Genomic DNA, 25558 nt, shown 5'->3' on the forward strand with positions numbered 1-25558 from the left:
CGCTGCTCTTCCTCTCCTCTTCAAACTGTTGACACAAAGTGCGATTTTCAAACTCTATTCACAAAAACTCTTACTACAAAACCAACAAATCACCTCCAACCAGTTTCGTCTGTGCTCCGCATCAAACGGTGTTGTCTGATCACACTGCAAGCTTGTCAGAATAAAACGCAGCATTTACTGCGTCCTACATCAAGAAAAATGAACGCAATGTTCAAGCGATGGTGCTCAAAAACACATGCACAGTTGACATAAATACAATTTGCATTTTAAAAAAAAGTCATAAATCTGTGAATTCAATCATTCCAAACACTAAAAAAGTCCTGGACAATGACTTTCAAATGTCGCTGATTTTGAGAAAACAGTTGGAAGTTTCAAGAAAAGTGTCTGTGTGCTTGTGAGAAACTGTAAAGGAGAAGCTCAGTACAGTCACTCATCGTTCAGCCTAGGCACACATCCCACCAGAGCTCCTCCTCTTCCTCTCATAGTTTCTGTCCATATTTGTTGTCAAACTTCAACAGCCTGAGAGCTCTGAACTGGCCTCGGAACGCTTTCATCACATCGTTCTGAGCCGTGGCGTGTAAGCTAGACAGCAGAGGGCTAATTGAAATCAGTGGTGCAGCTCCAAAAGACATCCAGTCAACAATGTGCAGAGTTTGTGTATTAAACGAACAGCAGTGTAAGTGCCTGTGGTGTCCAGCTCAAACACTGCAGTCACATCACAAACGTTTACACATGAAATAGCCAGAAATGTTTCTCTGTTCTGAGCATGAAAGCTGTCACATCATTTCTGAAAGCTCTCCCGACTCGTTTAGCGAGGAAGAATACCTTCTCTTGTGGTCCATCATCATTTCTCTTCAGGTGCTTGTGCACAGCGTTAGTGCTACTGTGGTGCACTGTTGCAGCTTCAGCAGTGTACACACTGCTTTTTTGTTCTGTGCTGATCTGAAGTATACTCCCATACTGTCCAAGCCTTTGGGTCTTTAAGACATTTAGTCTCTGAACTTCTTCATCAACCGAGTCTGGCCTGTTGGGGGGGGGGCCTTCCATTGCAGGCTCTCCCTGCAGCCGTCACCCAGAAGACTCTGCCCTGCGTTGCTAATCAGACCAACCAAGACACTTTCCAGACCAGCAGACCACAATCTGTCTTAAGCAGTCAGAGGGTGGACAGCTGGAGCTGGACTTTGTCGATGATCAGAAGATCGACGGAGGCATCCTAAACAAGGAGGAGGTTCAGGTGAAGACAGAGCTGTGACTCTAACTGAACAAAAAATACCTGATGAGAAAGAAAAAGAAGAGAGGAGAAAGAAAGAGAAAGGGCGTCTAGAGAGAGGCGAAGGAGGTGACAATGCAGGAGGTGACGATGCAGGAGGAGACAATAGAGGCCACGGAGAAGCTTTCAAGCGAGATCAATTGTGATGTCCTCAGAGATGTCAGCAGCTGGTGGAGAACTGCCTCCAACCGCCCTACACCATCAGAAGTCAGACTCAACCACCACAGGATCACCAGCTGTGACCCCAAACTGGATCTGGCTGCCACCACCAATGACCCACCAGAGAGAATCCATCAGTGTATAAAAAAAAAAGTAAAATCCTGTTCCCACCACATGAAACTACTCTGCCCCGCATTGTAATGAATTCTTCCATGGCCCTGATGCACCGCTCCACCGAGCCTTCTAGATTTGTCTCATCCCACAGACACAAGTGAAGCAAAACAAGCGATGTGGCTACAGCTAACCAGAGAGAAGAGCCTGCATTCTCTAAGAGCAGGAAATTATGTTGCGCCTCGCTTCAGTTTTTGGTGAAGGTTTATAACCTGGGGCTGCACGGTGGTGCAGTGGTCAGCACTGTCCCCTCACATCAAGAAGGTTCCAGGTTCCAGTCCTGGCTCCAGCACAGGATCTTTCTGTGTGAGTCTCCATGTTCTCCCTGTTCCTGTGTGGGTTCTCTCTGGTACTCCAGCTTCCTCCCACAGTCCAAAGACATCAAGAGGGGACGAGGCTGATTGATACTCTAAATTGACCGTAGGTGTGACTGTGAGTGTGAATGGTTGTCTGTCTCTATGTGTTCGTCCTGTGATGGACTGGCGACCTGTTCAGGGTGAACCCCGCCTCTCACCTGAAGGCTGCTGGGATAGGCTCCACCCCCCCCCCCCCACAACCCTTAACAGGATAAGCAGTAGAAAATCGATGGATGGATGGATGGTTTGTAACCTGTTTTATTTTTAGAACAGGGAGCATCAAATGTGAAACGATGATGAAGTTTGTGGTTAGACTGACCAGTTACACCTGTTTTCTTTTGAGAAAATCCATTTAACCTGGTAGACGGTTAGATTTTATTTGCGTCACCTCTGTCCCTTAAAGTTTAGCACTTCATTTAGTTTCACTTAGCGTGAGAGAACCACCAACTTTCCATGAATGAAATGTTACTAAAATATTGACGTTGTCAGCCAGTGGAGCTTCTTTTCTTTGAAAAACAGGAAAAGGGCCAAAATTGGAATCAGCAGGTCAAACTTAAAAATAGAAATATAGATAAACAATCTGTTGGAGAAAAAAATCGAATGGCCAAGAAACTGCAATCTGTGCATCTCAAATATATAATGTCTTTAATTATAATGTGATACTGACAGTCAAGTCCTTCGACACGTTTCAAAGCCATTTATTGAGACAGACCAGGACGAAGCACAGTAATCACCCCGAAACATGTAGGCAGCAATTTCTAAAATCCATCTTAAATAAAAAATGGTGAACATTAATGAGAGGAGCGATGCAGCGTCGGCAGTTGCAGGATTGTGCAGCGAAGCTGCTTGATTGCAACCTCTTCTCCCTCTGTCTCTCGATGATTGCCGTCTCTCTCCCAGCCTCTGTCTTCTTCGATCTCGCTCTCCTCCTCTCCCGCCTCCTTCAGGGCTTCGTTGTAGAAGCAAACAGATGCTACTATCCAGGCTCTTTCTCTCCCCCAACACGTGATGGTTAAAGACGGTCACAGCTGTGGTGTGCAGCAGCAGCAGGAGGCAGCTGTGGCGTGGCTGTAACCAGAGATGATATACACATCATGCAGCTCTACAGGTTCACCTGGACTCTAATGCTCTTTGTGATCGCTGTCAGCTTCTCTTTCATCCCACTAATAACATTTTCCTGCCCTGTGCCTGCCTGGAGGCTGCAGAGTAAAGAGATAACAGACAAACATATTTACAAACAGGGAAACTGAAGCATTGCTTGCTGGAGGCTAATTGAATCTTGCGTCTGACAGCAGGACAGAGCAGAGTCCTACCTGACAGCGCTGGGACGCTGCAACAAGACCTTGTTTTCCCTGCAAAACCTTGTGTTTTCCTCCTGGTTCTGACGTTTCTGATGGAGGATGTAAATCACACACACACACACTGGAGTCATATTTCATGGTGTGTTACTGCCACCAACTGACAGCCAATGGAAGAGAGAATCAGCCAGCAGAAATATGAATCTTGACTTCCAGAAATATTAACACATCAATGTTGGTGGACCCCTTCAAAAGAAGTGTGAGCACACATGGTGGTTTACAAGTCAGAGTCAACAACAGGCCTGTGCCCATTACATCTGTTTGTCCATGTCCTCTCTACTATCATACCATCTAAACCGTGGAGACGGCTGTGTATCATCAGCTTTCTACTTTTTTTGCAGGTTGAGTCAATAGACTAGTTTTAAATCTGATGTAACGTACAATTTAATATTAAGGTGAACAGATGAAAGTTTAGATTCACTCATTGGTGCATCTATCAATTTCTGTCAAAGAAACTTAAAATAGTGTTAGTGATTTCCCTGCAGTCCCCACAGCCCTCTGTATGAACAGGAAGAGGGGTTTGGAAAGTCTAATTATGATCATTTTGCTTCATATTGCAGTTGTAATTTAATTCATAAAATATGACAGAATCTAGTTTTGCGTATTACTACCATCTACTACTACTATCAGCCCAGACAACCAAAAAAAACAGAGGAAAACTGGAGTTATTATTTTCAACATTACTGCGCAAATGTTGCAGAAATCACCTCATGTTTTGGAAAAAGCATATGTTTGGTATGCCTAATTATTCAATGAAACAATTTCATTTTGAAACCCACCGCACACAAATGTTTGTTTGTATTGTTGTTCAATGCTAGTTTATGTTTTAAAATGACCTGTAATTTGTGTGCTCGTTTCTCAATAACCAGGCAAGTAGACTGAATCTCTTCCATCGTAATCATAGAAAAATATATAGAACCAGTGTGATTTTTTTTTTCAGGAATCTGTTCAAACAAAATCACGTTTCCTCAACTTCATGTGGTAGGATTTTCATTTTTACCACCACACTTAATTTAGAATTAGAATGAGATTGATACACGTTTTCATTCAGCAGCCCCACCTGTGGTTTGGATGTTGCACTTGACAGTGAACTGTTCAGCCCTTAGTTTTGTGACAGTAACTCCACAATGTGAGCCAGCAGCTCTAATGATCAATTTTCCATCCACTCTACATTAGTCAGCTAAGTCAGTTCTGTGTTGGGGCTGAGTTTTAGCTGGCTAGGTGGTCTGGTGTAGCTAATGCTTAACTAGCCGCCAGATGATTAGTTGGTTAGTCATACCAGCTGCTGGAGCACCAGCCAGCTTCTTGTGTTTGTCGTCAGCAGGGCACTGCTTCACCTCACTGTTGGTGGTTTTCTGTAACTTTTTCTAATGCTATCATGAGGTTTATTATCTATCATTTCATGCAACAACTGTAGGATGGACTGCAGCAGCCTTTGGTGCACACTAGGATGCTTCGGCTCATAGGCAAATAGAGGCAAAATTCCTCTTCACTTACTGCCACTCACAAATGACAGGCAGATGTGGCTGGTGCTCCAGCAGCTGGTATGACTAACCAGCTAGTCATCTGGCTGCTGGTTGAGCATAAATTTATTTCTAGAATGAATGTAGGAAGTATTCAGTCTGGTGAAACTAGGGATTGTCAGGGTAGTTGAGCATGAGAAATAAAATCTCCAGTATGATAGCACTAAGCTAGCAGGCTCTTGCATCTGGCCAGGTAGGAGACCGTGTGCTGCAATGTCTCACACAGCTGTAATGACTCCAATTTTGCGTACATTTTCCAAATAGGCAGTGTACATGTTCTAAGAATGCCGCTCCAACCTGAACGCTATCAGGATGTCTCACTTGTCTTGGTCGTAAAAGGCAAAATATGGAAAAAGTAATTTTCTGAGCAGGAGAGGAATATTGGGGTGGAATGTGGTTGTAGTAATGACTTATTAAATACAGGACGTGGCTTGTGATGTTTCAGTTTGGAGTCGCTTCACTTTTAGACTGATTAGTTCCCAAAGAGATTTGGAGATGCACTGTGTCTGCTGAAGGGATTAAGATTAAACCCCCACCCCCCATCTCTCCCCTTTCCCCCAATTTTTCCCCCTTCCTCCTAATCCACCCTTCAACCAGGTTGACTCATGACATCAGCCTGGATGAGTTTGAAGATGATGACCTGTCGGAGATTACAGAGATCACAGATGAGCGCGGGATGAGCCTCAACTGCAACGGCCCGGATATAAAGGTAAACCACAGACATTCCACTAAATATGCCTGATAATCTCAAATAGAAGTCTTCCTTACTTCCTGACTACTGACTCGCTGCTGGGATTAGGGAAGACGTCCGGGGGGAGTCCAGTTGGAGCAGGTGGGAGAATTTTCCGTCTAGTCTAGTGTAGTTTCTAAACCATCACTACATCTATGATGTCCAGGAACGTTCCCATGTCAGATCATCGGCAGAGAACGTAACATTGGCTCTAACCTCTGCTCATTTCTGTCTGTTATTTCACGCTTTCATCAGCTACTATCAAAGGACGTAGGTGACACCAAGCAAATAGAAGCAATCTCCTGTGTGCTAATTTTATAAAATTTTGACCCTTCATGACATGTTAGACACAAGGAATGGGCTTGTTGAAGAAATGTCCTCAGTTTATCATGAACAAGAAATTAGGAATTGACAAATAATTGTTGATTAATTTTTTTTTCAATAAAATGTCTTTGGTTGAAAATACAGAAGAGAACTTATTTTTTGCTCAGTTAACTCTGTATCTCAAGAAGAAACTATAGTCCAGCAGTCGTCTTCAGCTAGACAGAAGACAGAACATACAGAACATAGTGCAGCGGAGGTCCAGCCTCCCAGCCGAACCAAACCAACACTGCCGCTCTCCGAGACACAACAGAGACTCTTTTAGACACGATTCCATATCTGTCTTAATCAGTATTTTGATATCTTGGCTCCTGTTATTTGCTCGTCGTGCTGCGCAGCTCCTCCGCCGACACCAAACTCTGCCGTGTGTTCTGGTGTTTGTTGTCACTTTCTACAGCAGGGCGTAACTCTAGACAACTGAGTCAAAGATCGAACAGTGATGAGACGGTGGTCAGTCGTTCCATCGCTGCATCGGCCTGCTGAGCCAAACGATCCATGTTTGATTCCATACTTTCTTCTTGGTCATCTCTGGATGTTTTTCTGTGCTGTTCCCATTGATGCATTCAGACCAAATGGGGTCAGCTCTTGACTTTCTCCTCTTGTGCAGTCTTTGGCTGAGTATTAAGTTTTCTCTTTGTCCTAAAATAGTTAAATTGCGCCCCCCTGGCTGTTTGCTGCTGCATGGGGGAATTCATTGCAATGCTTTGTAAGCACGCATCACGACACAACCTCACTCAGACGCTGATACAAACATCAGGTCGATCCGAATAGCACGCGACGGTCTGAATCCTTGACCTGAACCAGGTCATTGATGGTAGATCAGTCAGGCCCATCCTGCTGAGTTCAGGTTCCCTCACCTCTCATCATTGTTGCATAATGGAAGTGCAATAACAAATGTGTTAAAAGTTGTTAATGACTGAGTGTTAAGTAGCGTAGTCGAAATGTGTCAAAACAACAACCAGGGACTTGACTGCTGTGAGCCCGCGACTCTCTCCCTCTTCCCTTTGTTTTGATTTAACTCAGTAATGAGCGCTACCTGGCATGTTCATTCTTAGTGTTCATTTCCTCAAATTTTATAAGAGCGTGCTGCCTCTGTTCACCGTCCAAATTAGATCTGGGCAGGAGACTGTCCTCGCTGTGGTGTTTTGTCCTTAACAGCTGCTGCATTCAGCATCCTGCCAGCAGAGGAACGACGCTAGAGGCGAAACCTGACAGTCAGTAACAGAGACGTTCAGAAAAAAAACTAGAGCCTGATTGCATATGATTGCCCCACTGCATCCTGGGAATCTAAATAATTAAGCAGTGTAGCGTGTTCAAATCCTCCAAAACTTAGCTGAAGTGAGGGTTGTTTTTTTTTTTTGTGAAAGTTTGGCACACCACAGGTTTGTTCAAGGAGTATTGGTGTATAGGAGAGAGTATTGGAGGGAGGGAGGGGAAGGGAGAGAAAAAGAGAGAGCAAGAGCTGTGGAGGGGTACAGAGGGAGGGACTAAGCAGAGGTAAATGTATTATTCTGTCAGATCTCTGCGGCTCTGTTCCCACTGAAACCATCATCACCTCCTCCTCCACCATTCAGCTCTGCTGCTGTAACCAAGGCAACAGGAGGGTCGAAGGGTTGTCTTGCTCTTATTTCCTTTTTTTGTTGTTGTTGTTTTAGGTCATTTACATGAGCAGATGAGCATTTGTATGCATTTGTTTTGGATAGACGGTGACCTGAGGTGTTAGAGAGCCAAGGATATCAGGGATATTTTTAGCTTGAAAAAATATTTTTCTTGCTCACTCTGCCCTTTTTTGTGTCGTTCCATCCAGAGAGCTAATTATATCTATGATTATTGAATGTGGAGCTGTGTATGTGCGTGCATGCAACCGCGTGCATGTGTGTGGACATTGATGACTCACACTCCTGCAGCGCCTCAGAGAGATCAGTATTCAAAATGGCTCCCTGACAGTTAAACATGAGCCGAGTGTGACAGCAGAGACAACAACAAAACACACGTGTCACCAACTGTGTCACAGACAGTTTGACATGTATGCACGTACCTGATTTGTCTGTGTAGAGCGTGAAGAGAACGAGTCAGGTACGGCTCTTTGTTCGCTCCAGGCTCTCTGTCCTTATGTATGACTAAATATACGTTTTTACCTTACATTCGTTTTAGTTTCCTGTTAGACACAGGCAGGGTGTGTGTGTGTGTGTGTGTGTGTGTGTGTGTGTGTGCGCACAGCCACAGAAAAGTGCACACAGCAACAAAACACACTCAAAGCAACAGCTGACCCTGACTTCAGCTTTGTTAAACCGTGAAACCCTGGAATCATGCTGCATATTTACTGAGGAAGCACTCAGGGAAGGCGACGTCTTGGTCCCTGGCACTTTCATGCTCAGTTCTAATAGAGAGACAAACAAAGGCCACCCAAAAAGAAAAGACGAGCATTTCTAAAATGACAGCATGTTAGATTTGTTAATTCTCAAGAGTTACTGATAGAGGAACCTGCCTGCTGAAACCTGCAGGTGAAAACACTCACTGTCATACAGCAGAAGACAAATACATCCAAACAAGCAACGATGGACCTATGTGGGTTGCCTGCCTGTCACCCCGGCGGTACTAACGTGGGTGTGTAGAGGCGCCCGAGCAATGGAACAAATGAAACCCTGTTTTTAATGCTGTATTCCATTTTGCTTAAGACTCAGGAACAAACCACCTCCAACTTGGAAATGTGCAGCTGAACAGCCACTCAAGTCCAGATTCCTACTCAGAAACTCAAGCCTGATCCACGTAGACCGAGTGGGTGAAACTGATGTCACAGCGACGCGTCACGGTGGCGCGCATAGTGAATGGTAGCAGTGGTGACACGAGTGTTGCTGACACATGGTAATGCACCAGTCAATAAGCGCATGTTGTGGAAATGCTGCTTTGCACTGCATTGTATACTTGTATTTTGATCAACAATTTACCTAAAATATGAATGTTGTATTATTTATAGCCTAATATGGTTTTACATGATTTGGATTTCCCTCTTAAAATTTAGTGTGATTGTCTTACATTTCAACACAAGATCTACACTGATCGTCAGGAGCGTAGGAAGGTGTTTGCTCCAGAGCAAAAAAATCTCAATAGATACCAGCGGAGACAACGGTCGTGCAGCTCAGGGCATGTCAGGTTTTTTTGTAGTGCATTTTCCTTCGGTGGTATTAAGTACAGCTACCCTCAGCTGGTTTGTCCAAGTTATGTTGTGTTGTTCATTTCTTTATATGTTTTTAAATAGGAAAAAGACTTTTTCCCCCCAATCATGAATTACTTTCTCATCCAGCCTGCATTTACTGGTCACCCCCAAGTACTGCAGCTGTTTCTGGACTAAATTCACTCAGTGGGGTGATGTTGTTGTTATGGCTAGCAGGATTATTTCCATATCACCTTCACCTGCTTGTCATCACCTGCTTGTCATCACCTTTCTTTTCATGACAAAGGGAGGGGTTTTAGTGGGGTTGCCGTTCTTTCCTGATGACAGCAATTCTTTCACCCTATCCTTCCACAACAGTTCCAATCCGGTTTTCGCCCTCATCATAGCACAGAAACAGCCCTCCTTAAAATCACCAATGACCTTCTGTTGGCAGCTGACTCCGGACTATTATCCATTCTCATCCTTCTCGATCTGAGCGCGGCTTTTGACACCATTTCTCACTCCATCCTCCTTGACCGACTTGCCTCCATTGGACTATCAGACATACCCCTGGACTGGTTCCGCTCATATCTCTCTGGCCGCCCTCAATTCATTCAGTTAAAATCTTTCACATCCGATCCCTCCCCCCTCTCCTCTGGTGTTCCCCAGGGCTCTGTCCTTGGCCCTATCCTTTTTCATCATATACCTCCTCCCACTTGGACTGATATTCCATAAGCATAACATCTACTTTCACTGTTACGCGGACGACACCCAGCTCTACGTTTCCTCCAAACCCTCCTCCACCCTCCCACCCTCCTCCCTCTGTGCATGTTTACAGGAAATCAAATCCTGGTTCACCTCAAACTTCCTCAAACTTAACAGTGATAAAACAGAAGTAGTCCTCATTTCCTCCAAATCCACACTCAACAAGCATCCCAGTTTCACCCTCACCATTGACAACACCTCGGTTTCCCCTTCCCCTCAGGTTAAGAGTCTGGGTGTCGTCCTCGACTCCACCTTATCATTCCATACCCACATCAACAACACCATCCGGTCCGCCTACTTCCACCTCCGGAATATCAACCGTCTCCGCCCATCTCTCACTCCCAACAGCGCTGCAGTCCTGGTCCACTCTCTCGTCACCTCCCGTCTGGATTATTGTAACTCACTTCTTTTTGGTCTCCCACACCAACTCCTCCATAAGCTTCAATTGGTCCAGAACGCAGCTGCCGAATCATCACCAGAACCCCTGTCATCAGTCACATCACCCCCGTTCTACATCAACTCCACTGGCTTCCAATTAAACACCGCATTGACTACAAGATCCTCCTCCATACATTCAAAACCATCCATAACCTCGCCCCTTCATACCTGTCAGACCTTCTCCACACCAACATTCCCACCCGGTCTCTCAGGTCTTCCTCCTCCATCAGCCTCAACGTCCCCTCCTTCCGTCTGACCTCCATGGGGGCTAGAGCCTTCAGTTGCTGTGCCCCTTGCCTCTGGAACTCCCTCCCTCCTGACATCAGAAACATTGACTCCATTGATACCTTCAAAAAACTTCTCAAAACTCACCTTTTTAGACAGGCGTATGGCTGAATGCCCTCTTCTGTGCTCTACCAGAGACTTCTGTTGTTGTTCTTTTAAATTGTGCATGTTTTGTTGTTTTTTTAAACTGTTGTACGGTGACCTTGAGTGCCTTGAAAGGCGCCTTATAAATAAAATGTATTATTATTATTATTATTAACATCTAACAATCGTTCAGGCTTCAGTCTCATCACAAAACATCAGAATGAACCCTCTCAGTTCTACTGGCTCAGCAGCTCAGCTGGTAAAAGCAAAAGAAGAGACTGATTCTCTTCTCAGGAGTTGGTAGAGACCAAACCAGAGCTAAACAGGGGGTGAGTAATGCACTTACAGGTATCAGTGGGACACACACACTCACACTCACACACACTCACACTCACACACACACACACACACACACACACACACACACACGCACACACACACCACTCCCATCTAATTCATCGTTTTAGCTTTAAGAGTTAGATTTATGTTTATGTTTCAGAGCAGAGGATGAGTGAATGAGTCCCCTGATAGGCTGACTGATATTATTGCCACATCTGTCATATTTAAGCTGTCATCAAAGCTTTATTTCAGCTTTCTATTTAAAAGTACTCAGCATTCACAAGAGTCTAGTCCTCTTTAAAAATATATGAAGGGTTGGTACAGCTTCAGAATATGAAGTGTGTGTGCTCTTTTGTAGATCCCCTTACTGTACACACATGCACATGCGGTGACCTCATCAGTGAGCTCACCATCCCCAGGGGCTCAGGATGCCTCTTGTCTTATCAATAATGGACGGTCACTCAGAGGGAGCTCCACAGAGCCCAGACGGGCGTGGCGTCTGCCTCAGTGGAGGCCAATGACAATGGAAGTGTGTGGGTTTTATACAGAGAGCAGAAAAAGAAAGAGTGCGTCCTGATAGATTTGCAAATGGAGTTGTGGTTCAAACTTGTCACATCACACAGCATTTTAGTTGTTCTTTTAAAGATTGCATGTGTTCTGCAACAAAAACACCTGCAGATGTCAGATATTATTTTCAAGTATGAGGCGCTCACCCACAGCCACCTGGTTGTAGTTCCAGCATCAGAAAATGAACACATCCTTACACAAAGGAATGATGACCAGTTGTCAAACAGATTATTTATTGGCGGGCGGGCATGACTCGAAGGTAGAGTGGCCGTCTAGCAGCTGAAGGGTCGCTGGTTCCATCCTCACTCCCCCGGTGACCATGTCCCCCTTGGCCTCTTACCCAATGTCAGCTGGGATAGGCTCCATGGATGGATGGATGGCTTATAGCCTGGACCTATTAAAAGAGACCCAACAAAGGCCTGTCAACCAATGTGTTAAATTTGTTTTTTGCATTTGAAATTCTAAGTATCGGGGGTCTGGGGTACAGATGGGTGAATTGTGGTTTGAGTGGGGAATTCTGTCATTGCCTCATGGATGTAATATATTTTACATGTGATTAGGTTTTTTTTTTGTTTTGTTTTTGGTGGGGGAGGTATGTGGACCCCTTAGTAGCAACTAGTCCATTTAAATACTTCCAATTACGTCATGACCACAGCAGTGGCTTCACCTGTATGTTGAAATATGCATCATAATATGATGTTCAATGATGTGCACACGCCTCCATAGCACTTCCCAAAAGTCAGGAAATTGCCAGGTTAACAGAACTAAACAAAGCTGACTAATTTATCACCTTGTAATATAGGAACTTTAGCCACAGTACAGCCAAAGAACCAGGACCTGCCTTTAATTGTATTATAATTAATTAGTAACCTGGGGCTGCACGGTGGTGCAGTGGTCAGCACTTTCGCCTCCCAGCAAGAAGATTTCGGGTTCGAGCCCCTGCTCCAGCACAGGATCTTTCTGTGTGAGTCTGCACCCCGCCTCTCGCCTGAAGGCTGCTGGGATAGGCTCCAGCCCCCCCGCACCCCTTAACAGGATAAACAGTAGAAAATGGATGAAGAAATTCATGCCCCATGACTCTTGACTTGACACGTTATTTGCAACATACTCTTCTCTCTTAATGGCATGTGACTGAATATTTACTTTATTTATGTGGGAATTGTCAGATTATATTTCCAATATCAAATCCAGTGATTTGGGCCAGTACCAGACCAATACCAATACTGATACCAATGGTAGCGTTCCAAAAAAATTAATGCGTGTGTCACATTGTTTTTTTTTTGGTTTCATCCTCGCCCCGTGCCACCCACTCCTCCAGGCTGCATGGCTCCCAGTTTTATAGTTTGCTTGTAATCCTACTGACAGACTGAGAGTCGGTGCTGAATACAGAACCTCAGTGGTGCTAGTTGTGAATCTGAATTAGTGTACACGTGGTCAGTGTGGTCATGAAGGTTTAATGTGAAGCAGCTCATCTCAAGAGTGAAAGGTAAAGAGATTTGTTCTTTCCTCGGGGACATGAAACGACAACATGAATTATCATGAACGCAGAGAGAGAGAGAGAGCGAGTGAGCAGGGGTGGATGGATTTTATTAGCAGTCATTTGTTGTGAATGAATGGTTGAAAAGATTAGGCGGGTGGGGTCAGCTAGAGTGGGCAATAACATTGGATGACCATAGGAACAATGTGCACGCACACGCAATCTCCGTTTGTATCTGCAGGTTGACTGACAGGAGAGGCAGTGTTTGTCTGGACTGCCCTGTGTTATGTAAGACGTTGAGAAAGCTATGTTGAAATAATCGTTAGATCCACTTTAAGTCAAAGTGAAATGAGAAAGAAAGCCTTTTAACCCTGTTACGTCATTCAAGCTCATCCAGTGAGCAGAATATGATGAAAAAAACTACTGGAAAAAATTAACTTAAATTGCATTAAACTCTGATCATGTTTTCTACCTGTGAAACAGAATCAAGTCCTGTGTCAGGAAAAATCATCCATCCATCCATCCATCCATCCGTTTTCTTCCGCTTATTCTGATTAAGGGTCGCGGGAGGTGGAGCCTATCCCAGCAGCCTTCAGGTGAGAGGCAGGGTTCACCCTGGACAGGTCACCAGTCCATCACAGGACCAACACAGAGAGACAGACAACCATTCACACTCACAGTCACACCTACGGTCAATTTAGAGTATCAATCAGCCTCGTCCTCTCTTGATGTCTTTGGACTGTGGGAGGAAGCTGGAGTACCAGAGAGAACCCACACAGGAACAGGGAGAACATGGAGACTCCACACAGAAAGATCCTGTGCTGGAGCCGGGGCTCAAACCTGGAACCTTCTTGCTGTGAGGCTACAGTGCGAACCACTGCACCACCGTGCCATCCTACTATAAATCAGTTTATATCAAAATTGAATGTTAAGCAAGTCAGCAGCTGTGTGTGTGTTTGTGTTTGTGTGTATGTTTGCATTTTTTGCCTGAGCTGAACTCTCACTAGTTGAGTTTATGTAATGTTAAACTGAAGGAGTGAATTTGTACTGAGTTCACTTCTTCCAACTACAAATCATGGATCCTTTTTATTTATTTTAGTAATTTTCATGTCAAGTAGCTACAGTAGTATTGACAAGGACCTCATTATAACCTTCCTGTCACAGTACAATTTTATCATAAGATATTGCAACATGATTTGTTATTGATACCAGAAGCTAGAATATTTTTTTAAAAATTGCAATGTATTAATACACACGCACACACACACATACATACATATATATATATTATATATAAATATACACTTATATATATATATATATACACTTATATATATATAAGTGTATATATATATATATATATATATATATAAGTGTATATATATATATATAAGTGTATATATATATATATATATAAGTGTATATATATATATAAGTATATAAATTTTTTTTTTTTTTGCACAGCCTAACAAGTTGTCTTCCTAGCTGATAGTATGTGGGCTGATCTTCATGTCTCCTTTCCCCAAATTACCGTGGATTTGGCCCACTTACAGGAATGAATTGACCTACAGCTCCAGATTCTGCATAATTTCACTGTGGAGTGTTTCAGCAAACTGCAGAGCTGTTTCACTGTAACGCTCCATCACACACCCACTTTTCAACATCGAAATCCAAGTGCTCCCAGAGTCATGCGTCCTATTTCAAACAGCTCATTCTTTCCAAATGTCCCTTAATTACAAAAAGATGGCATGGCTCTCATCATTGCACATATCTTCTTCCTTCCAGGCTGTTTCGCCTCAAGTGTTTTTTGCGAGGTGGTATTTTGAGTGATATATCACTTCTTTTTTTTTTTGGAAATACACTCATTTGTCATCCTCTCCAGAACCAGACAAGAAGATGGATCCCCTTCTCTCCTTGTTCTCCATCAGAGAGCTGAGGAGACCTGCTGACTGCTAGTTAGCCTAGCACAATGAATGCTAGTGGGTGTGCACTGTTTTCATACTTCTGTCAAAAGTCATCAGATCTGGTTCAGGATCTTGGTTTGTCCAGCAGTAATCCTTACTTAGCTTATCTTAGCTATCCTTAGCTTGGTTGGTAGCAGCAGTCGCTCTTCTAGTAGTCAAACATTGTTTTTGTTTTGATGGCACTCGTGTTTTGTGATGATGCACCAAATCACTGTGCCCAGTCAGGAAAGTAACTCCGGCTGTGTATCTGAGTCTAGAGTTACAATGTGTCATCATTTTAGATTTTTATTTTATTGTGAATGTTATATGCAACCCTTGTTAGATCATTGCAGAATGTTTAGGTTAAAAATGTATTTGATGATTTTTCACTTGGGATGCACGGTGGTGCAGTGGTCAGCACTGTCACATCAAGAAGGTTCCAGGTTCCAGTCCTGGCTCCATCACAGGATCTTTCTGTGTGGAGTCTCCATGTTCTCCCTGTTCCTGTGTGGGTTCTCTCTGGTACTCCAGCTTCCTCCCACAGTCCAAAGACATCAAGAGGGGACGAGGCTGATTGATACTCTAAATTGACTGTAGGTGTGACTGTGAGTGTGAATGGTTGTCTGTCTCTATGTGTTGGTCCTGTGATGGACTGGTGACCTGTCCAGGGTGAACCCTGCCTCTCACCTGAAGGCTGCTGGGATAGGCTCCAGCCCCGCCACCACACACAGGTGACCCTTAATAGGCTAAATAGTAAAAAATGGATGGATGGATGGATGGATAGATGGATTTTTCACTTAGCTATGCTAACACTTCCCATAAAGTGTCATTCACCGTGCTAAGCTAGTGGTCAGCTGGTCCCTGATGCAGCACAGAGCGGAGAGACAGAGAGAGAGGGAGGGGGGTCGATCTTGTGCGGCTGTGAGGAGGTTGGATAAACTCTCATAAAGTCTTTTGCTCAAATCATCTTAAATAGGTTGTCGAAAAAATGTGTCTGATTAAACTTCCTCATGTGAAAGAAACATGTGAGTCCAGCAGTTGATGATTCTGATCAAACAAGCCTGGCATGTGTGATGCGTCTCACAAACGTGCCGGAGCAGCACTAATGTTTCTATCTGACACTCATAAACCACTGATTGAAATCGATGGAGAAACAGACTCCTTGATTCTCTTCAATAAAACGCTATGTTGACATCAATAAAAACAAAATGTTGTTAACCCAGCGAGGCAGAGGAAGGGATGAAGAGAGAGAGAGAGGGGCAGAGAGAGGCAAACAGGGAAGGAAAGAAAGACAGAGCTCAGCAAAATACAAGACCTCTTTTTGTGGCAAGTGCTTCTCTCACCTACTGTACATGTCTGAGCTTAAAATACATCTGTTGTGGTGGTGGTGCACACTCACTGAACCCCCCCCCCCCACCCCCATACACAGACACACACACACTGCTCACATCGTCTCATCCACGTATGGTAACTGAAAGGAAGCTGCCTCATCAACAAGCACAGCACCCCGTGTGTCTCTTGCCCTGCTCGGTTGTTTACCGATGCGTTTCAGTGGACACCAACACAGTTTACTGGCAGCTGAAGGTTTGATAGGATGCAGGATTGCACACAGTTTAAACGTTATGAAATAAAGGTAATTTTTTTCTTCATCCTAGCTGGCCTGGATTCCTTTAAATTGCCGGGGGGGGGGGGGGTGCTCAGGGGAGTGAAAACAAACCTCGAATTGTAATTTTTATGAATACATGTTAGGAAACCATTACAACACTATCACACATGAAGCAAACACGAGTGACATTGACATCCTGTGCCCACCAACTCCAGAGAAAAGGCTTTCACTGTAGTGTGCGCCGCCCTGGGCCAGCCCTGTGAGGTAAAAACCACTCCACCGCTGACCTACATCCAACACAAGATACTAAAACCAAGACTGTAGAGGACAAAGTCAAAACAACTGCAAAACAAAATCCCCGGCCTGGAGCAGCAGCGCTCCTCTGTGCCAGGCTGCATCCACACTAACACAGTTTCAGTTCAAATCTCTAACGTTTCTGTCCCACATCCTTATGAGTATAGAATTTTTTTTTAAAGCCCCAGTATAGAGATTTTTGAAAACTGTGTTGTGTTGTGAGGACTGAACACGATGACAGTCGGCATGGTCACAGATCACGTGACTCTTTCCTGGACAGAAACAAAGCAGTGACATCAGTATTGACCATCAGAGGGGGCTTTGGCATGGAGACAGACAGGACTTGTGCTTAGTGGGGCTTTTTTGTTGGCAGCAGTTTATTGGGGGCGGGGGGGGGGGGGTCTGCTAGGTGTTAGCTTTTTCTACCACTTGGTTGCTAACTTCCTGTCTGCTGAGTTTTTTGTGTAGAAACAAAGTGGATGATGTGTTTAAGGCCTGGAAACTCAAACTATAAACTGACTTCCTGCCACCATCATTTCCCTCTGAAAGGCAGATTTACCCCAGATTTCCATTTCTAAAAATTATCGGCTCTCTGGATTTTCTTAATTTCCTTTAAAGTATGTGATGTCAGACAAATCTAAAGATTAAAGACCTTATCTCGGTTCGGTATTTTGCGGCTTATCTTTTTCCGTTGAGTGATTCATTTGTACTGCTTATTAACTGATTCTTTTTCCTTTTAACAGTGAGGTGGTTTAATATTTTCTTTGCGCTTGGCTTGTATGGGTCGGTGGATCTGTGTCCGCTGCAGCTCTTTTCAGTCGTTGAGCAGGTGTGATGTCACACAGATGCCTTCTGCTGTTTTCTGTACGACTGCTCCGAGGGGTTCTTGTAGAAAACCTCTCAACATTTCCAGAAGTTGCTGTCTGTCTTTTTCAGGCAGTCAATCCTGTGTCCAACATACTGGAGGCCCTGCTCGTCCATGTCTTGATGTGTGTTTTAATAGAAGCTCTAATAACGAGTAGATGAGGGCGAACGCTAGCGGTGAGGGTCCTGTCATGTCCTCACATCCTCTTTGCTCTGCAGTGGTCAGATTGCTCTCGTCCTCTGGATTGTGTTCATTGTAGGAAACGATATCAAGCAAATGATGCAAGGAGTAACAAAAAGCCAGCAGGTCATGCAGGCCTGTCAGAGAGCTTAGATTTGTGCTCTCCGGCGATGCGAGGCGCTTCATCCCAGCTCTCCCCAGCACCCTGCCAGAAAAAAACACATCACCACGTGGACCCAGGTCGTGATTGGATAAGAGCAGAGCATCACAGGGCAGCAGCAACATTTCCTTTGCCTCCTCGTCACAGAGCCCCCCTCGTCTCCTGGCAACAGAGTTCGGGCTCTTTTAAAGGGGCCGGTCATAAATTGAGGTCATAAAAGAGGAGAGGACGAGTAGAAATTCAATACATGAACAGATATGGATCTTAGGCAGGCAAGGAGGTGAGCGGAAGGAAAGAAGAGAGAATGAATATATGATGTGACTGAGCTTCAAACACAGTGGGAGGGAGGCTGACAGACGGGGCAGTGATTTGTGGGTACTTGATGGATAGATGGAGGGATCAGGGATGATGAAGCACCAAGACATAACAGAGGCCGGGCTTTGAAGCCACTCACACAACAGGAAATTGCGAGGGAAAACCATAAAATAACATAAAATTTTGACTGATTATTCCTGTTCCAGTTATGTCTTTTGTCCTCTCAGTGCACATTTTGCTTTGCAGTATAATCTTCAATAACAACATTTTTATGCTTTTTGAAACCTAAATGAAATCACTGCAAGTACAAAGCTTTTATTACACTATTAACGAACCACAATGCTGATGACCCACACCACAACAAGAGTCACACCTCCTGGTGTGATTATGGCATTTAATGTCCTCGACAACGTCTGAAGTCTCATTTAACATTTTTAAGACGCTGCACTTGTGAATTTCAAGGGCTTTTATGAAATTGTTGTTTAACAAAACATCAAAATGTGAGACGAGAGAACCAAATGTGCAACAATGCTAACTTAATTTCCTGGTTTTTAAGGGCTTCTTTCTGTGCCGCTCTGTCACTACGATACATTGATCATGCGATTTATTTGAGTGTAAATACAACCCGGTTATGTGACGTTTCTGCAGCGTAACGCATCTTGTAAACTGAGGCAGTGTTTCTGGGTTGCATTTGTAGAAACAGGAGAAACTGAACACCTCTTGCCTGCATGTCATGATGTATTTGGTCTTGAAATGTGGACTTTCAGGGACTCAAACCATGAAACATAATATAGCTGCACCCAGCTGTCGTTTCCTAATAAAGTCCCAGTCTAAGGGGTCTGGCTTTTTAGCAACTGCCCCCCCCCCCCCCACACACACACACACACACACACACACACAGGCGTTCTTCGTTCCACAAGGACCATACTGGCTGTGATGGATGTTTCTCTGCATACAAAACTGCTTGAAGGCAACAGTCAGCTGCTTTAATTGGATTAACCTCAATTCCATTCACCCGCTGTGCATCAGCTCACTGTCTGCAGCTGCATACACACCTTAAATATCAGCCTCATTAACAAAGAAATACACACACACACACACTTTAGTTTTCATGATACATTCACAAGATACTGCAATGTTAATGACACACGTCCTGTTCGTGAGGTTTAATCTATGCCTGAAATTGCAGATTCAGTTTGATTCCTTTAATTGAAGAAAATCAGTTCAGTTTTATTATTATTATAATAATGTACACACACTGTTACAAAGAACAAAGAAATGTTATGGATTATAGGAGCATTTCTGCAGCACCGCAATGCTTCATTTAAATTATGTGCTGTGACACATTTTACTTTCATTACTTCATCAAGAAATTGCAGTTCCAGCATTTTGCATGTTGCATTTATTGCAAGTGACTGTGCAGCTGCGCTACATTTTGTCTCAGTGTGAGATTGTAAATGATTATGTCAATGAATGTTTTCTCTGTTTTTATATTCTTTTTTGATATGCACCATTCAGATTCAGATTAGCTTCATATTGCAACCTTCTAATGGGGAAACTTTGTGATCGTTGGTGCTATTTTAGGTGGATTTCATACCAAGTGACCAAAGATTGCTGTACGTTTTTCTCAGGATTGACCTGCTAAAAGGCACAGAGCGATGAAAGCGTGCACGGTTGAGCTTTGTTTCTTTTAAAGATCCACATGTGGTGGAGTGTCACTTTAGGATTTGCATTGTTGTGTGTGTGTGTGGGTGTGTGTGTGTGTGTGTGGGTGTGTGATGTAATGGAAACAGACTGCACTGGTCCAGTGTCCCCTGACTTCCTCTTTGCCTCAGATCAGGCTCATTGCTCTGATATTAGCATCAATGTGAAAGAGATTTGAAGTGAATCGCGTCACTGAGTGGCTGAATTAGCAGCTGTGTGAGTGTGTGTGAGGGAGGACTGGCAGGAGAATAGCATCTGCCTCTGTGGCGTGTAAAAGCTAACAGCTCAGTACTTTGAATTTATTAATGCCATTCAACCTGCAGTGTGGAAGTTTTGTCTCCCCCTTCTTTCAGTTCAAGTAATTACAAAAATATGCACAACATGGCCACAACTGAGCTGAGATGGGCTTCTACTGGGGGTGCATGGTGGTCTGGGGACCACCAGAGGTCCTTGAGGGGGTCTTGGATGTCAAAAGCAAATTGATTGTTCACCATCATTTCAGTTATAAGATGTTTTCACAATTAAGAGAATGTCCACGTGATTATTTTGATCAAGACCACTCTCATCTCTCTATCTACAATCCTGGAAGTCAAGGACAAAAACACATTTGACCATAAACATATTTCCAGATGAGGGTCTCAGGGACAAACTCTCACTTTATGGGGGTCTGTGACCCTGAAATGGACTGAAGCAGGGGTCCTTGATGTTTTTGTGTTTCATTTTTTTTAAAATTTTGGTTAGAAATGTGTCATAATTTATTTTGTTAGTAGACAACATGTTGCTCACCACAATATGCAGAAGTTCCTTAAATTGATGATGTTTTTTGAATGCACGGTCTAATTAGTCATCACGTTGTCTTTACATATTATGCCATCAAGGTGGGTGAGCGTGTTGAGTGTGTGCTCTCTCTGTCGCCAACGGTGTAGCTTCTACTGTGTTTTTTTTTAATCTGTATTCAGTGTTTTTCATGCTACATACTGTACTTGTGAAAGAATATGTAGAGCTAAAAATACTTTCAAATAAAAAATGAAACAATGGTGTATACAAATGACTGATCGCTCAGATTCATCATTCAACAACTGGTTAAAAATCTTTTGTCGAGTGACATGATACTTGTTTGCCTTTCCTGAGATTTTCTCTATGTTTGACTTTGGGAATAATATGATTGGGTTTAACTGCAGCCAGGACTGGAACGGGTGAGAAGAAGATCAATGGCGATGTGTAAACTGCAGTTTAAGATTAAATTTATGACGTTTGTGGGAAGGTATTATCATTTCAGAAGTAGAAGAATGTCACACTCCAGCAAAAGTAGCAAGTCCCTGAAAATGAAATATTTATCACATTTGCAGGAAATGTGCCATTAGGGTTTTTTGGTAGTACATGGATAGTAGTAAAACTTCAATCTGCCTTGATGCTGTCTGGTGTTTTTGTGCGGGTGTGGGTGTGTGCGTTTGTGTGTGACACTGCTAAAATTGGGTTGCATCATCAACATGTGGGGCAACTCTGAAAATAAGAGAGATATAGCAGCCACTGCTTAAAGGGATCGTTCACCCAAAAATGGAAATCCAGTCACGATCTACTCAACCTCCAGTCGTTCGAAGGTCACTTGATGTTATTTTAGTTCGCAGCGGTGTTGCAGTAATTTACATAGCAACTGATGTTAAGCCATAGAATGCCTCCATCCTTCTCTCAAAAAGTATTTCTAGCATCCTGGAGTTGCTCTGCAGTATGGAGACGTGTCAAGGTTTTTATCATGCATTGACGTGTCTCCATTCATCTCATTGGGTCGAGATTACAGCAACACCTTTTTCCTGTTAAACTCCAGCAGTGTTTTGTGCACTAAAAATGGCGAGAACCGTATTATCATTTTTACGCGAACCATCTCTTTAACGGCTCTTATGAACACAAAGGCTGACTGAATAATAATGTGAAAGTATTTTGTGTAATCAGCTCTGGTCTATCTGTGCATGCTGATCAGAATAAACAAGACTGCCAGCAAAATGAAAAGCCTAGCCGCAGGAGGCGGCTGTGATTAGCAGACCAGAGGGGGGTCTCATGGTCTCGGCTGTAAGCAGCCCAGCGTTGGCAGTGAGAGTGTTACAGTCTGAGCAGCTCCTAATTGGCCGGCTCAATCTCCTCATTCCATCCACACACTCTCCTTCTCCCCGTTTCTGTTTCTCTGCCACAACTGACGGCTGGTCTCCTCCAATCACTGCAGGGCCATGTGAGGCGAGGAACCAATAGCATGTCGGGGAGGGCTGAGCTGGGTGCTGTCGGCCAGCTCCAGGCAGAGATGCTGCATTTGGACCTCATTGACGGTGCCGACGGTTACCGCGGTGACAAAGAGTCCTCGAAGGCATCCATTGCACCCCCGCCAGTCAGCAAGGACCCGGCAGCACCTGTCACCATGGATACCTACCGGCCCAAGAGACCCACGACCCTTAACCTCTTCCCAATTGTGCCACGCACACAGGTGAATTAACCTTATCTACACACACACACACACACACTGAGTGTTTGTGACAGCTGAGTGAATATTGATCAAATAGGAGGGGAAACTGATCTTTTAGTGATGATGATTTCACATTCCTGATCCTGTGAGTTCCTCCTCAGTTTGATGGATTCATTTAGGTAAATATGAAGGGTGAATCTGGATGCATCACATCTGGATTCTGGATCCATCCCAGCTGTTTCTCACACAGGATGTGTTCACTGGACTGAACAACAGATTCTATTGTCAAGACAGATTTTTTTTTTTTCTCTTGGTGCCCGTCTCTGTTTGTCTTTGGCCGCTGCTGGAGCTCGTGACTGTGTGTGTGTGTGTGTGTGTGTGTGTTTTTGTGCTTGTGCTTTTGTGTATGCGTGCGTGTGCATGTACATGTGTGTCTGAGATTTTAGACTGTGAAGCTTCGTTCTACAGGATGGTTGGAGTTAAAGGTTATGGAATGTATTGTGTTAATGAGGGTCCTCACAAGTGTAGAAGGGTAACAGTCTAAGACTTACAGAATAGTGTTCATCACTGTGTGTGCGTGTCTGTGTGTGTGCGTGCGTGCGTGCGTGCGTGCGTGTGTGTGTGTGTGTGTGTGTGTGTGTGTCCACCTCCTGTTCACACAGCAGAGCTCAGGTCCATTTTCTTCATTGGAAGGTATGTTTCCCTGCATTCAGTACAAGTCCTTCTTAAACACATTTTTACAGGCAAAAAAATATTGCCTCTCCCTTAAAAAAATAAACATTAATCACCAGGTGGCGTTACTTTCTTTTTATCAGTTACATCATTCCCATCAATGTAATTCTGATGTTGTTATAAGTCATCCAACATATGAGAATATGAATATTTGGACTGTTTAGAGGTTGTAAACAAGCTAACCCTTTAGCCCTCACTCATTTCTGATTTATGTGCATCTTCTTAGCCCGTCATTATTAAAGGAAAATTTTTGAAGTGAGAGGTCAGCACGGCTCGGAGGTAGAGTGGCCGTCTAGCAACCGAAGGGTCGCTGGTTCGATCCTCCCTCCCCCTGGTAACCATGTCCAAGTATCCATCCATCCATCCATCGTCATCTTCCGCTTATTCCTTACAAGTAAGGGTCGCGGGGGGGCTGGAGCCTATCCAAGCATCTACGGGCGAGAGGCAGGGTTCACCCTGGACAGGTCGCCAGTCCATCGCAGGGCCAACATACACAGACGAACAAACATTCACACTCACATTCATACCTACGGTCAATTTAGAGTATCAATCAGCCTCGTCCCCAATTGCATGTCTTTGGACGGTGGGAAGAAGCCGGAGTACCAGAGAGAACCCACACAGGCACGGGGAGAACATGGAGACTCACACAGAAAGATCCCGCGCCCGAGCCGGGACTCAAACCCGGAACCTTCTTGCTGTTAGGCCACAGTGCTAACCACTGCACCACTGTGCAGCCCTGTCCAAGTATCCTTGAGCAAAATACTGAACCCCAAATTGCTCCTGATGGTTTCTGCGACGGACTGGTGACCAGGGTGAACCCCGCCTCTCACCCAATGTCAGCTGCCACCCCCCCCCCGAAAAAGCAGCATAAAATATGGATGGATGGAAATTAGTGAAGTAGGATCTGCAGAACAGAAGACAAAAATCACTGACCTGCTTCAGGTGTGAGTCAACCAGTGGAAGTGGGGCCGTAACCACCTGTACGTCAGTATGGTTGTTAGTTCTGCCCGGTACCTGATCCCGACGGTCAGTGAGCACTGTTAGATTAGAAAGTTGAATTTTGAATATTGAGCATCCTTTTATTTTTTATTAAAAGGAGAGTGAATGAAAACTGTCTCTGCCACTGACGAGCGATGGCAGAGCATTTGTGTGTAACCTGTGGTGGTGGTGGTTGGTATGTGACCTTTGACATTTTCATGTGACATGAGCGAGTTAGTCACCAGTATTTCTACTGGTTCCCTATTTTTTTTTGTGGCATTATGAAGGTAAAATCCAGTCTTCACTCACCTGCAGCATTTCTACTCCTGTCCAAGGGAAATATACCACTCTTTTCCTGCGATAACGGCTGAGGTCGCAACAAAGGACACTATGACAGGTGGCAGACATCACATGATGTCATTTGATACATGATGATGATCCAGAACCTGTAGCGACTTGACATCAGTGTTGGGTTACATTTGAAATCTATTGATGTCAATTTATTGATTCCAGTTCCCCATTAAAGTTCCAAAAAAATGTTCTAGATGGTAATAATGTTTAGATAACAAAACAAATCTATTCCTTCAGTTGTATTGAATTAGCCTTCATAATCTGAATAGTATACTTTGTTGTGGTATTGACTGACCGAACTTTGTGACATAAATCATCCCCGTCATTCATCAACAAACAGGGCTAAATGCTAAAACTAAAACGTTAATGACCAGTTAGAACAGCATGCCTCAGCTTGCTGTCCCTGGTTCTCCTGGACATGCTAGCTAGCACAGTGCTACTAGCGCTGGCTAATGGCAGCGCACCTGGAGACTGAGACCACAAGATATTTACAACCTTAGACAGCGTTGAAGCAAACCCTTCCCATGACGCTTGTAGCTGCTCTCCTAGTGAGGAGTTTTTATCGCTGTGGTCGAGTCATTTGACAGTATGAGTCATTGATTTAAGGAAAGAAAATGATGCGATGGTTTGCATCACGCACGAGAAATGTCTGTATGATGAAGGCTTGTTATGCAATACAGTCTACACAGAAGTGTGTGTGCTGGTGATGACTACACACACACACAAACACACACACACTCCTCAGTGCAGACTGTCAGCATGATCAACCAAGAGGCATTATTTGTGTGTGTGTGTGTGTGTGTGTGTGTGTGTGTGTGTGTGTGTGTCTGTGTGTGTGTGTGTCTGTGTGTGTCTGTGTGTGTCTGTGTGTGTGTGTGTGTGGTTGAGCTGTCAAGGACTGGAAAGTATAAAGGAAATAAT

At 44.1% G+C, this 25558-nt stretch overlaps 1 protein-coding gene across 6 annotated transcripts in view; it reads left to right on the plus strand.

Annotated features, from left to right (window-relative positions):
- Positions 1-25558, plus strand: part of mapk8ip1b (mitogen-activated protein kinase 8 interacting protein 1b) — a 55266-nt gene that overhangs the window by 11680 nt on the left and 18028 nt on the right. For 5 of the 6 annotated variants that reach the window (XM_086179424.1, XM_086179406.1, XM_086179441.1 and 2 more), the window contains exons 2-3: positions 5435-5546; positions 22343-22597. In XM_086179424.1, the coding sequence (XP_086035550.1) occupies positions 5435-5546; positions 22343-22597 (367 nt within the window). The remainder of the gene's footprint in view (positions 1-5434; positions 5547-22342; positions 22598-25558) is intronic. The other variant, XM_086179433.1, reaches the window with a different exon arrangement.

Source organism: Aulostomus chinensis, chromosome 2, assembly GCF_037954235.1.
Source record: "Aulostomus chinensis isolate RoL2024-O1b breed Wild chromosome 2, RoL_Achi_v1.0, whole genome shotgun sequence".
NCBI lineage: Eukaryota > Metazoa > Chordata > Actinopteri > Syngnathiformes > Aulostomidae > Aulostomus > Aulostomus chinensis.